The 13,404-nt window shown below is 39.3% G+C and overlaps 1 protein-coding gene across 1 annotated transcript; it reads left to right on the forward strand.

The window, feature by feature from the left end:
- Window positions 1–1,405: 1,405 nt before the first annotated feature.
- Window positions 1,406–12,906, forward strand: LOC136883216 (lysosomal-associated transmembrane protein 4B). Its single transcript, XM_067155417.2, has 5 exons — window positions 1,406–1,776; window positions 2,300–2,390; window positions 3,321–3,391; window positions 6,534–6,687; window positions 12,293–12,906. Exons 1-5 carry the CDS (start codon window positions 1,699–1,701, stop codon window positions 12,457–12,459), a joined length of 561 nt encoding a protein of 186 aa, XP_067011518.2. The 5' UTR covers window positions 1,406–1,698; the 3' UTR covers window positions 12,460–12,906.
- Window positions 12,907–13,404: the final 498 nt, after the last annotated feature.

The following is a 13,404-nucleotide window of genomic DNA, read 5'->3' on the forward strand; positions in this document are numbered from 1 at the left end:
ACAGCTCAATGAAACCAGATCTGAGGAGAAAAGCAGCAAAAGTACAGTTGCTCAAGAAGACCTTTGCACACAGGAACTCACTTTTGTTCAATGCCTTACGAGATCCACCTGTGATGAGGTTAAAATCCAGGAATCCACTCTGGACTGATCTACACTCCTATGAAAAATTCAGTGCAACAGCAGAATGGAGACAGCGATGGGAACAATGTCCAACCACCAACGCCTTTCTGATTAAAGACCCAACGAAGAAAGTGCCAGGTTTCGATCTTCCTCGACATGAGTGGTCAAAACTCAACCGTTTCAGAACAGGCCACGGCAGGTGCCGATATATGATGAAAAAGTGGGGATGTTGTGAAAGTGCTGCGTGCGAGTGTGGTGCTGAGAAGCAGACATTGCTTCATGTTGTTGAGAGCTGTCCACTGTTAGCATTTAAGGACGGTTTACGGACTCTGCATGAATTGACACCAAGTGCAGTGGACTGGTTGTCGAAGCTGGACATTCTAGTTTAATTACCTCTATATTTTAATTTGTATGTTAATTGTATATTTTTACAGATCATGCTTGTAAATGCCATACGATAATAATAATAATAATAATAATAATAATAATAATAATAATAATAATAATAATAATAATAATAATAATAATAATCACCTGCTGAGTCCAATTTAAGGTCTCGATCATAATAATTCCCGAGTTAGCCACTGACGTGGAGTAGGGTACGATTTTGTCATTTATAACTATTGGAAAGATGTCCCGTTGCTTGAAGTAAAATATGTGTTTAGTGGTACCGATAATAACACTTGAGTTTTATTCGGGTTTATTAATAAACAGTTTTTATTTGCATAGTCACTAAGGTGTTGTAGTTCAGAACTTATTCTAATAATTGCAGTACCGATATCACTCGGTTTTGAACAGATATTATCCGGATACACTGGCAATTTGCATAATTTAAGAGCTTTTGATGTATCATTAATTTGGGTGATGGATAACAGTGGTCCGAGGACCGACCCTTGAGGAACACCGAAGGTCTTACCTCGCCATCCTGAACTCACATTTCCCACTGTCACAAGTTGCTGGATACTTTCCCCGGTACTTAGCGGTGTTATGCTCTGTTCTATTCAGAATACCTACGATGATGGTGATGATGACCAATTGTATCCTAAAAGGTTAATATTAATTCTGTAAATACAAAGGTCACCAAGTGAATGTACAGAAATTTAGGACCGCTGCTGCTTATCTCCCTTCTCAGAGCTAGTGACGGATTTGTGGCAACATGTTTCGCAGGAAACCCGAGTAGTTTCTCGCTATTAACAGAAATCCTTACGTAAATATAAATTATCTTGTAGGCTTTTAGGAGGAGCAACCAGATAAGATTAAATTCCCGGTGATAAGGTGGGCTCAACCTATCGATCTATATCCGACGTCTCTTCGTTAGTCCATGCTCAACAGTGTAAAAGTATCGGAACAACAGTTGCATTAGCCATGATTACTTTTGATACAAAGACAAGTTTACGTGTGTTGAGAGCGAGTGTTTGATTTTTAATGAGCAGTGAATGAAACCATTGCGATGTCCAGTTTCGGTACTCTGTCGAGTTTTATGAGGATATGGCGGAATGATAAACTTTGAGAGGAATTTCCAGTGGTTTGGTGTCCGGTAAAACTGTCTGAGGAATTTGGATCTGGTACCTAGAAGCCATGAAGTGTGTAGTGCAGAAATGCTGCTATTGCTTTCCTTTGAAGTGTGGGACGATCGTTGTAGGAGTGCTCCACGGGGTAAGTTGGAATGTAATTTCCTTCAACCGTAGTTTATTAATTTGCCGGCCCCGTGGTGAAGGGGTAGGGTGCCTGTCTCTCGCCCGGGGGCCCTGGATTCTATTCCCGGCCAGGTCAGGGATTTTTCTCTCGACCTGAGGGCTGGTTCGAGGTCCACTCAGTCTACGTGATCAGAATTGAGGAGCTATCTGACGGTGACATGGCAGCCCCGGTCTTGAAAGCCCAGAATAACAGCCCAGTTGCCAACATAAATACATTCCATTGCTTTTAATAATCTACCCTTAATACCATCAGTGCAGCTAACATATTATCCCTCCGTACTTTGTCACATGCCTTCTCAGATCTTCGGAACATAACAGTTCATTCCTCTCATAGCCATAATTCAATTACGTGGTGCATACTGAAAATCCGATCCTAACAGTGAAGGCAAATATTAACAGTACTCCTAAAACATTCAATCTTTTCCTTTATTGCCAACGCTTTGAGAGCGGAGATTTTTTCATTTTCTTTTTGTTTTCTGCAGGTATATTCATCCCTGAGCATCGCCTATCTCGTAAGGAGGTTGGTTTCGGAGGACATCGACCCTGAGCACAAGGAATACGTACTGGCACAGTGTAAGAATTACCATACTCTATTAGCTTATTTCAGGGATGCAGGGACCTTAATTGGCGCGTGCCAGTAAAGTTCTCTCCGATTCTAACCCATCTCACTGTTTCCACTCGTTTAGCAGAACAATGGCTGGTCATTCAGTATTTTACTGTCGGCCTGTTCGAATTTGGAACAGTTTTACAGATTAAATTAAGCAGGTGACTTTACCAGAGTTCTGCGGCAAAGTGAAAACTATGAGATGGAAAAACTTTCGAAGAGAAATAGAGCACGTTTTATTCTGGATGAGAGTGTGTATTTTTCCTCACGGAGACAAATGTGTAAGCAGGGATCATTCTTTCTTTATTTTCCTTCCTTAAATATGTGTCACGAATTCCGGTAAATAAATAAATAAATAAATAAATAAATAAATAAATAAATAAATAAATAAATAAATAAATAAATAAATAAATAAATAAATAAATAAATTAAATAAATAAATAAATAAATAAATAAATAAATAATTAAGCCGTGTGAATCCCCTAAGGGATATGGCCTCCTGCAGTGCAGGGACAATGCTCAATTTAACTCATCAGGTGAGCAGGTCCTGAAGAGCATTATTATATTGGTTAATCTATAGTTGGTTTCTTGAAATAATTACCTAGATCCTAAACTAAAACAATCATATTTACAGGTAAAGTAAAAGTATAGCCTAATGTACGACGTAATACTACTCAAAGAAAACTCAGATCCTCTAATGATAATTGTTAACATATTTTAATTTTAATACTATTCTATTATGGCACCGACTTTGCCCGCCATTCGGCATGTGAGTGGATATTATGGTCGCCAGCCAACTCCTGCAGAGGTCGGTCAAGGCTGTAACGAACATAACTTTAATACAGTACTCATTTTAAGGAGAATCTTCCAATGTAATAATCTGAACATTTCTGTTGCAGCGTGCGTCCAAGGTACTCTGGTTGCGCTGTTTATGATCCTGTGCTTGCTCCTCGTCTACGGTGCATGCAGGGTAAGAAAAGTGTCTTTTTACACATGCAACTTGTTTTACGTCGCACCGACACAGATAGGACTTTTGACAACGATGTACAGGAAAGAGATAGGAGTGGGAAGGAAGCGGCCATGGACTTAGTTAAGGTTCAACCCCGCCATTTACCTGCTTTGAAAATGGGAAACCACGGAAAACCATCTTCAGGGCAGCTGACAGTGTGGTTCAAACAGTGTAGAGGTAGTAGGATTTTTGAATACCAGGAGAAAAGTCTATTCGACACTCCATGTTGTACGTTGCTGACATGTAAAATCACTTTTGACGCATTAAGTGTTTATCCGAGAAAACTGATTAACATTCAGCCATAGATCAGCCATGAGAGCTTTGGCTTGCTCTGCCATCTGGCAGAGTACAGCGGAACGTCAAAATTGACGCGCACACAGCCTAGATGGCGTTCAATAAAAGTACCTGCACACGACGGATGAAGCAATTAGATTCACGGTTCTGGTTGTGCACGGAGGCTAATGAATGTGAATGGCCAACTTACTTTTCGAACAGAGATTATACATTTGTAGATGATTGAAATAAATTTCCAACTTCACAACTAGGCATATTACTATATCGTATTATTGATTCCTATAATATTATTACTACAAAATCCGGCTTCATGGCTAAGTGGTTAGCGTACTGGCCTATGGTCACAGGGATCCCGGGTTCGACTCCCAGCAGGATCGGAAATTTTAACCATAATTGGATAAAACGCCTGGCACGTCCTCATTACGAACCGCAGGTCGCCTACGGACGTCAAATGAAAAGACCTGCACCAGGCCTTTCCGGAGGCAACATGACCGAAGCTCGCATTCGGACATTATTATTATTATTATTATTATTATTATTATTATTATTATTATTATTATTATTATTATTATTATTTCGGGTGGGCCACCTGCGGACCATGATGTTAACCTTTCCGCTTAGAGAGGGACTTGATGTTTGCCCAGTACTCGCGCATTGTCTCGCTATATTTCTCCCCTCTTTCATTTGTCCAGAGGCCGCCTGTTTTCTTACAAGGTGGTCAGTTCTGAAACTTCTTTTGTTTGATTTTTCTTCCGACAGTTGCTCAGTTTCTAGTGTTTTCAGTTACTACAGTCCTGTATGTCTTTATTCACTCCCTTTAGCCATGGTGTCTCTGTCTTCCTGTTCTTCCAGTGGTTGAGAAGCCGGTAGGTCATCTTAGTTGGGTTAATCCTCGTGTCATGTCCATAGAGACTCGAACGCGTCTTCCTGGATTAGTCTGTCATTTTTTGAGTATAACTGTATAGCTCCCGGTTTGGTCGCCTTCCATAATCGTCATATTATTTGATCGGTCCTAGTATCCTTCAAGATATTCCTCTCCTGGACCTCCAGTATGTCCAACAATCCTTTCCTGTTCAGTATCAATCATTCTGTAGCGTATTATTATTATATTGGCTTTTATTAAGTAAAGGTATGTGAAATTAAATTTAATTTTAGTTACTCTCTGTGTCAATATTTTCAAGTCACAGTTTGTATTTTTCATAAGGGCGTAAGTCGTAAGGTTGAGATGAAATAGAAACATGTTCCCCATTTCACAGAAAATACTTCTTTGGTACAATACCTTTATATAGCTGGCCAATGACAGAAACACTGAATCTTGTTTATTTTAAATACTTTATGTTTAAAAAAAGTTTTGCATTTCCTTCAGAATCTACTGACTGTGACGTACGCCCCTTAAAAAAACATAATTCCAGTTTTATTAGGGGATAAAAATCTCAAGATTCAAGTACTTATGGTTCTGGTAACATGAACTTCGGAACAGACAGCGTAACGTGATCAAAAGAGCAGACATACTCATGCATTATTTTAAGGAAAGTTATACTAAGTTTTAATCATTTATAAATATACATTTTCAACAAGAAAACAAACTATATTTCTTCTCTCAATCTGATACTAAATAAATGCGATATGTCTATTAAAGTGAAGTCGAAGTATAAGTGTTATTTTATACGGTCAATAAGTAACACTTCAATCAGCAATCGTGGAAAAGAAATATTGAATGAAATACGTATTGCGTAACAAATTCTGAATCAGCAATATAGTTTTTAAACACATTTTTCTGTGCACTGTTGTTAATCTCCATCTTCATTTGTTGTTTGTAAGCATATGGGCACCTACATTTAATTTAGGATTGAGCTGAGAGTGGACGAGATTCTTTCTCCGGTGACAGTCGATGGAGGAAACGCTACAGCATTTTCGACTTGAAGAATGACGTCTCCAAAGACGGCTTTTTCCACAAAGCTATTCCTTCATCGCTGAAAGTTACCCCTTACATTTAATCCGTTAACTATGTGCAAGCCGGGCGAGTTGGCCGTGCGGTTAGGGGCGCGCAGCTGTGAGCTAGCATCCGGGAGATAGTGGTTTCAAACTCCACTGTCGGCAGCCCTGAAGATGGCTTTCCGTGGTTTCACATTTTCACACCAGGCTGTGCCTTAATTAAGGCCACGGTCGCTTCCTTCCCATTCCTAAGCCTTTCCTATCCCATCGTCGCCATAAGAACTATCTGTGTCGTTGCGACGTAAAGCAAATAGCAAAAAAAAAAAAAAAAAAAAAAAAAGGACTATTTGCAAGGACGAAATTTTTTGCAGATTAGGCTTTATTTTATAATTTTTGTTACGCTTTCAAAATATGCTTCTTTTCGGCCTATGGTATTGCGCAGTACGTTTAAGGTTACCAACTACAGGTCTGATACGACATTATGCCTGTAATGGCTGCCCCCCCCACCACTGTCCATATTCTACTGTGCTGTTGTCCGACTCGTTGGCTGAATGGTCAGCGTACTGGCTTTCGGTTCAGAGGGTCCCTGCCGGGTCGGTGATTTTAACTTTCATTGGTTAATTCCAATGGCTCGGGGGCTGGGTGTTTGTGCTGTCCCCAACATCCCTGCAGCTCTCACACCACACATAACACTATCCTCCACCACAATAACATGCCGTTACCTACACATGGCAGATACCGCCCACCCTCATCGGAGGGTCTGCCTTACAAGGGCTGCACCCGGCTAGAAATAGCCACAAGAAATTTAATTTTATACTGTGCTTCTGTTTTTTTTTCAATTTGTAGAAAATTTGTTATCCATTCTTTGTTTCAGGAGAAACTGATGTTGCTGAAGGTTTGGTTCATGTTCTCCTTCACCACACTGGTGATCTGGATCATCATCTACATCGTGCTGTCCGCCGTGTACTTCGCGACCGCCCCACTGCTCTATGCGATAGTGTACGCCGTGCTCGCTCTGGTGGGAGTTGGTGAGTGAACAGCCTAGCTTATAGATAGATAGGAAAATGTCTGTTGGCATAGTTAAGACCATTAGACCTTCTCTTACACTAAACCAATTATTATACATTATTCGACCACAGTGAGACATGCATACTTATAATAATAATAATAATAATAATAATAATAATAATAATAATAACAATAATAATAATAATAATAATAATAATAATAATAATAATAATAATAATAATAATAATAATAATAATAATAATTGTTCCGGGGTTTATCGTGGACCGCAGAGGTGAAAGAAGGTGCCGGGATGAACGGGTCTAACTACAATGTCAAGAAAATAATTTAAAACTTAAACTGAAGGTTATATTTTCTTAAATTCAACCTTAGCAAAATTTCATAACAATGAAACGTCAAGTAGAATGACAAATTTTAGACAAGACAAGAAAATTCAAAATTTAGTGACAGTTTAAAAATCTGGGCTTCAAGCCCCTCGCTTTACAATTCTTGAGCTCCTACCTCAAATTTACAAAAGAGCACGAATTTACTCAATGGCAGAAATCCCTCAATACATGGAGCACTTGCTCCCAACTTACAATATCAAGGCTGCCAGAGGCGCTTTTACAACACTTGAAAAGAGTTGACGTGCTCTCAGTTTTCCAAGCCTATTCAATGCAGTATCAGAAAATTACAATCACTCGCCATCAAGGCACAAAAATTGAAACAGGGGTATCTAGTACCCAACCTATTGGGCCTTTGCGGAAAAGAACAGGTTAAGAAAATGGCCCGATACACAAATTGAATGGAGGCGTGTACTTGCACTCCTAGATATGAATTCTTAAAACCTAAAGGGCACTAGGCAGATGAAACAGGGGCTATTCCCAAACTATGGAGGTGACTCGTACAAGAATAAATTAAGACATTACGGAAATGAAGAAAGCCAGTTACAAAACGTAGTCACCTCAAATCAATATGAAGGGGAGCACGAGAGGGTACATCACTCTCTATCCCCGATTTACAGTTAAAGATTTTATGAAGTTTTTACATTAGCCGTCAGAAAGTTACATTTTTAGGAAAACTAGGTTACATAGTTAATGATTCGAACTGTTCCATCAGGTTAAACTGCGGAGCTAGGAAGAAATAAAAATGTTATGTGGCCATTACCTTGTCGGTGTGCTGCTGCCTGATGAAAGAGGCGCCGCCCGCCTCCTGCTTTGACACACACACACTACATCAGATGACGATCAATTGGCCAAGAGACGTGAAAATCCGCAGTTTATAAACCCTCGGAGAAAGTTCGAGATAATTCATTAATTATCAAGACACACCCACAGAATTTTGTTGGTAGAGTTCAAAAGTAACACTCAGGATCGAAGAAGAAGACTGTGATTGGTAGAAAATTAATTACAGAAATTAGGGATTGGCTAGATTTAAAATTGGCGGAAAGAAAAGATAAATATTGCCAACCCCAAAATAAATGAACATCAATTAGTAAAAAAAAGCAACTTATGAATACAAAACTTCTTTAAATCAAAAGTTCTTTCACTTCGCACCAGGGTGCATGATCATAGTTTTTTGTAGTGACATCCATGGAAGAATGTTCAAACTTCTTGATGAATGGAAAACAAAACAAGTAGAAATTCACACAGTTCAGGAAACTTCACAATAACAAAATTATATCGGATTTTAGTGGTGACATCTTCAGAGTAAAGTTCTAACTTCTTCTATTATTGGTTTCACATTTGATAGATAGATGAGTTCTTTTAGGCGCTCATTTGAACGAGCGGCGTAGAGGTGTACCTCTCTGAATAATAATAATAATAATAATAATAATAATAATAATAATAATAATAATAATAATAATAATAATAATAATAAAACGATCAATTAAAGACCAGAAACGCACATTTCACTCGTATCCTAATGTACCTCTTAACGCCCTTTTAAATGGCCCTGTAGTTTATATTCCTCTGGCGTCATCCGGTAAACTGTTCCATTCTCGTGTGGCAGACACAGAAAATGAGTTGATACATGCGGCAGTCGATGGTGAGGAATGGCGTGCAGGTTTGATATTTGAGCCTTTGTATCTCTTGTGAACATTTGAGAAGTAATGGAAACGCGAAGAGAGGCAAGATGGGGAAGATCTAGTAATCGGAGTCTACTTGTGTGATATTTTGGTCGCCAGTTCATAGACTGGTTTGGAGCAACTCTCCATGCCACCCTATCCTGTGCTAACCTTTTCGTTTCCACGTAACTACTGCAGCCTACATCTACTCCGATTAGTTTGTCATACTTAAGTCTACCCCTACCGTTCTTACCGATCACACTAACGTAACAAAATAAATGAACAAATCTCGGGTATGTTAATGTGTGTTCTATCAATGTTTCTATATTTTTGGTTAAATTTTATCAAACTGTTCTCCTCTCGCCAACTCACTTCAGTGTCTCTTCATTTGTGACCCGATCTACTAATCTCAACTTCAGCGCTGTTCTGTAACACCATATTTCGAAAGTTTCTACGCCCTTTATTTCATTCTCAGCCAGTCATTAGAGCTATGCACCGAGCTCGACAGTTGGAGTCGCTTAAGTGCGGCCAGTATCCAATATTCTGGAGGTAGCAGGTTCGAACCCCACTGTCGGCAGCCCTCAAGATAGTTTACCGTGGTTTCCAATTTTCACAGCAGGCAAATACTGGGGCTGTATCTGAAGGCCATAGCCGCTTCTTTCTCCACTTCTTTCCTATCCCATCGTCGCCAGAAGACCTATATGTGTCGGTGCGACGTAAAGCAACTTAAAGGAGCCCGACGTTTAGACTCACTCAAACTCTTCTTCTTCTTCTTCTTCTCCTGTTTCTTTTTCTTCCATTTCGGCCTTTGTAGGACGATGGGAAGATTTGTCACGGTTTGGGTTTTCTTCTCCTCCTCCTCTCCCGTTAGTCAGCTGATATTTTCTGTATCCTCTTCTCTTGTCTCCCCGACTGGAATTTCTCTATCCTATTCCTGTACCTGGAATATTGGTTGGTGTGTGTTTCTCCAGTTCTCTGTCTCTTCCTCCGTGATCCCCATCTCAGTCCAGACAACTCACTTAGTCCTCCCGTCCTACCCGTTGCCTCCTTTAATATCCATGCCGATCCTTGCTCTTGCGAGTCTTATTTCCCCTGATGTCGTCCTCATCTTTCGGTGCAGTTCGTCCCTCGATCTCCTTCCCATCATTCTCCTCCTCTCTTTGGTCCCGGTGTACCTCTCAGAATGTTTCATATTTCTCCTGTTTCTCTGCCCCATGCCTTCCTTGTGTCATAGTCTCGGCCACGTACAGTACTGTGCTTCTCACTGTTACTTAGTAGCGCCTGAGCCTTGCGTCTGTCGATATGTTTCTTTTACTGTACACTTCTCTGCTCGCAAGGTAGGTATTGCTAATCCTTTTCACCCTCCCTTTTATTCCACTGCTTCTCCTGTTCCTCCCTGTTACATATTCTCCAGGGTACTTGATCTCCTTTAAGACCTCATTTCCTTTTGAAATATTTCCTGCACTACGTAACTTCAGTGGATTGCCTTCCATTACGATTTATGTATACGTTGTGTCCCCGCCTTCGTTTCAACATTTACTCAAGAGCTGATATGCAATGAATTTCTCAAGAACGTAACAGCTGGTATTACAGTGAATAAAATAATCTTCAAAAACATCAGATTCACAGATGATACATCCCTGCTTTACAGACAAACTTCGGATTACAGCATATCGTTAGTCCAATTAAAGTAGCCACTTCAACATTAAAAGAACTGAAGTTATGGTTCTTAGCAAGTGTCGTAACTTTCCATTTCCAGTTAAACAGGAGTAAACATGTTTGAATAAGTATGTATGAGTGAACATAATCAAGATATTCGATTGCCTACCAACTAAAGAGAGATGTAAAAATAAAGCTAGGATTGAGTTAGTGAGAAGCAGGTTTCTGAGAATGAAGCAATTAATTTGCAACCCTCAACTCAATTTAAATCTACGAATGAGATTTGTTAATTTACATCCTCCCATATGGAGTAGAATCAAACACACTACCGAAGGAGATATGGAGCAAACATTGGAAACTTTTGAGAAGTTTTTATATCGACGTATTTTGAAAATATAGCATGGATAAGACATCCTACGCAAAGTAGAATCGAATCGAAGGCTGCTTCACAACATTAAAATACGAAAACAATTTTTTTGGTTACATCGTGAGTCATGAATGGTTCAATTGGCCTCAGCTTGTGGATAAATAATTTCTAGGTACGATTAGGTTAGAATGCAAAAGTGTTTTAACATGGCACAAGTATAATCTAGCCGTTCTCATTTATGTCGGCGAGTTGCATAAATATCAGGGGTTCTGATAGTTCAGATCGCTATTTATGCAAATCTCACTGCAGAACTGTCATGCGGGTACAAAACACTTGCCCCTTGGTTAAATAAATTTGCATTCTAACCTATTCGTACCTCAAAATCCTTTCCTAAATGGAAGGGAATATCGAAGCGAGGAGAGGAAAAGGCACGAGAAGGACTTCCTGGCACTTTAATATACCAGTTTAAACAGGTCTGAATCTAGAACAGCTTTTTTAAAAATAATTCTTTTCATCGCACCGACACAGATAGGTCTCATGGCGATGATGGGAGAGGAAAGGCCTAGGAGTGGGAAGGAAGCGGGGTTGGCCTTATTTAAGGTACAGACCCAGGATATGCCTGGTGTGAAAAAAGGGGAAACACATGGAAAACCATCTCCAGAGCTGCCGACAGTGGGGTTCGAACCCATTATCTTCCGGGTACAGCGTATTTCAAATTGTGCTTATACTGACAATTCAGAGTGCGTTATGAAGTCAGGATTTGAAAATGGTTTTTATAGATTTCTGGCTGATTTCTCGGTACACAAAATCGGGACCATCCCAGTCGTTCAGCATATTTCGCAACTATGTAAATATATTTCATTGATTCGTATACGTTAGAACGAAGAACTGTCTAATAGAATTTTTCCAGGTGTAATACTTAAAGATAAGTAGTGACAGTTCTTAGAGGGAGGACCATTTACTGTCTGCCTGGGTGAGAGAAGAGATTATGAGCTATGGTTGCCATAGAAATGGAAGCGGACCCACTGCAGTTGCCATGGAGATAAACCTGCTGGCCTGCTCATGTCGCTTGGAGTTGCCAAACCTCTCACTTCTGAGTTTCGTACAAGAGAACGCGGCGGTCTGAATGAACAAGTGAGTCGGTACCGACGGGAAGCAAAAAGGAATGTAGGAATGTGTCAACACCGTGGAATGCTTCTCCCTCCAGTCCTGGGTATCAAAACGCTTCCTTTAATATTACGAATATTTTGCTCGTCTGTTCCCATGTGACCATCATTTCCCCTTAAGTTTTCCCCTCCCTTTAACAAGATGTGTTGCACCTGGTGTTCGTAAAGTAAAAATAAATAAATAAATAAATAAATAAATAAATAAATAAATAAATAAATAAATAAATAAATAAATAAATAAATAAATAAATAAATAAATAAATAAATAAATAAATAAAATGAAAGGCTTTTTCTTTTTACTTGTTGGTCATTCACTGTTACCAGGAAAGTACTCAATATGTCTGATTAAGTAATTTATTCTTTTACAGTGATCAACGTGTACGGAGTGCTCATTGTCTACAGTTTCTACAATCACCTGTACCGCGCTCGTAAGATGGCAAAGGCTGAAGCTGCCGAGTTGGAACCAATGTCTCACAGGAGGGCGCAGCCTATTGAAGTGATTCCGCTCCCATCGTCAGATGCTGGTGAGGAATAGTACACCTCGACAGCGAACGCCGCATGATTTGTGGCAGCTAACTTGAAACTACAGACTGAAGAGAACTAATTTATACTAAAAGAGGAAATGACAGATCTTAACTGCATAGTTATTAGGAGGAAGCAGATTTGTATGTACTGTATGTGAACTTTCTGACATAAAGGTTGTTAGGTTGAAAATATTCCTCGATTTTGAAATCTCAAGGTAAATCCATTGGCGGATGTGTCAAAGAAAAATAACAATAAACGCTTTGTAGTACACAGGATTATGGAGTAGCGTAGTAGGTTGGGACTGAGAGAAAAGAGGACGTCATTAAGGTAATTTCTAGATTTCAAGTATTTAAACAGAAATGAACACAAATTTTTATACCTGCGAAAATATTTGAGGGTGATTTTAATAGAACCTGATGATGTTCTTTCAAGAATAAAACATGTCATTCTCTTTGAATGAAGTTCTCTTGTAATTAAGTTCTTTTTGAATTAAGTTTTCTTTTAATTAAGTTCTCTTTCACGTATAATACATATAGTTACCATAGTTTAGGCTTTATTTAATGAATTTATTACTCGACATCAGTTTCCACGGGCTGAAGAGCCTAATAGTTGTAAATTACCTGAGTTGAAATTGAAGAGAGGTGGCTTTAGATATTACACAAAAACACCCTGGCAAGAGTGACATTCCACTACTCCAAAAACATTATCCTGAAACAAGCTACAAAAACTCCGACGAATACAGTACAAGCCAACTGTTCGCCTTCAAGGCCCGAGCTTGAAGTTCAGTCAGAATGCAACAAACACATTTACATAAGCAACATAGGACATCACACTACTTGTTTTCCGTGGAGACTTTAAACAACTAAAAGGACCGAAATATGGAAAACTATGCATTTCCATGCCCTATAAATAGAGTGCGGATTTTTAGGCAGTAATATGTTCGAACGCAATCTTC

The sequence above is a fragment of the Anabrus simplex genome, chromosome 11 (genome assembly GCF_040414725.1).
Source record: "Anabrus simplex isolate iqAnaSimp1 chromosome 11, ASM4041472v1, whole genome shotgun sequence".
Classification (NCBI taxonomy): domain Eukaryota; kingdom Metazoa; phylum Arthropoda; class Insecta; order Orthoptera; family Tettigoniidae; genus Anabrus; species Anabrus simplex.

Coding starts and splice junctions, on each gene's coding strand:
- LOC136883216 (XM_067155417.2), top strand. CDS start 1,699: ATGAAGTGTGTAGTGCAGAAATGCTGCTATTGCTTTCCTTTGAAGTGT. Junction 1,777..2,299: donor TTGTAGGAGTGCTCCACGGG/GTAAGTTGGAAT, acceptor TGTTTTCTGCAG/GTATATTCATCCCTGAGCAT. Junction 6,688..12,292: donor GCTCGCTCTGGTGGGAGTTG/GTGAGTGAACAG, acceptor ATTCTTTTACAG/TGATCAACGTGTACGGAGTG.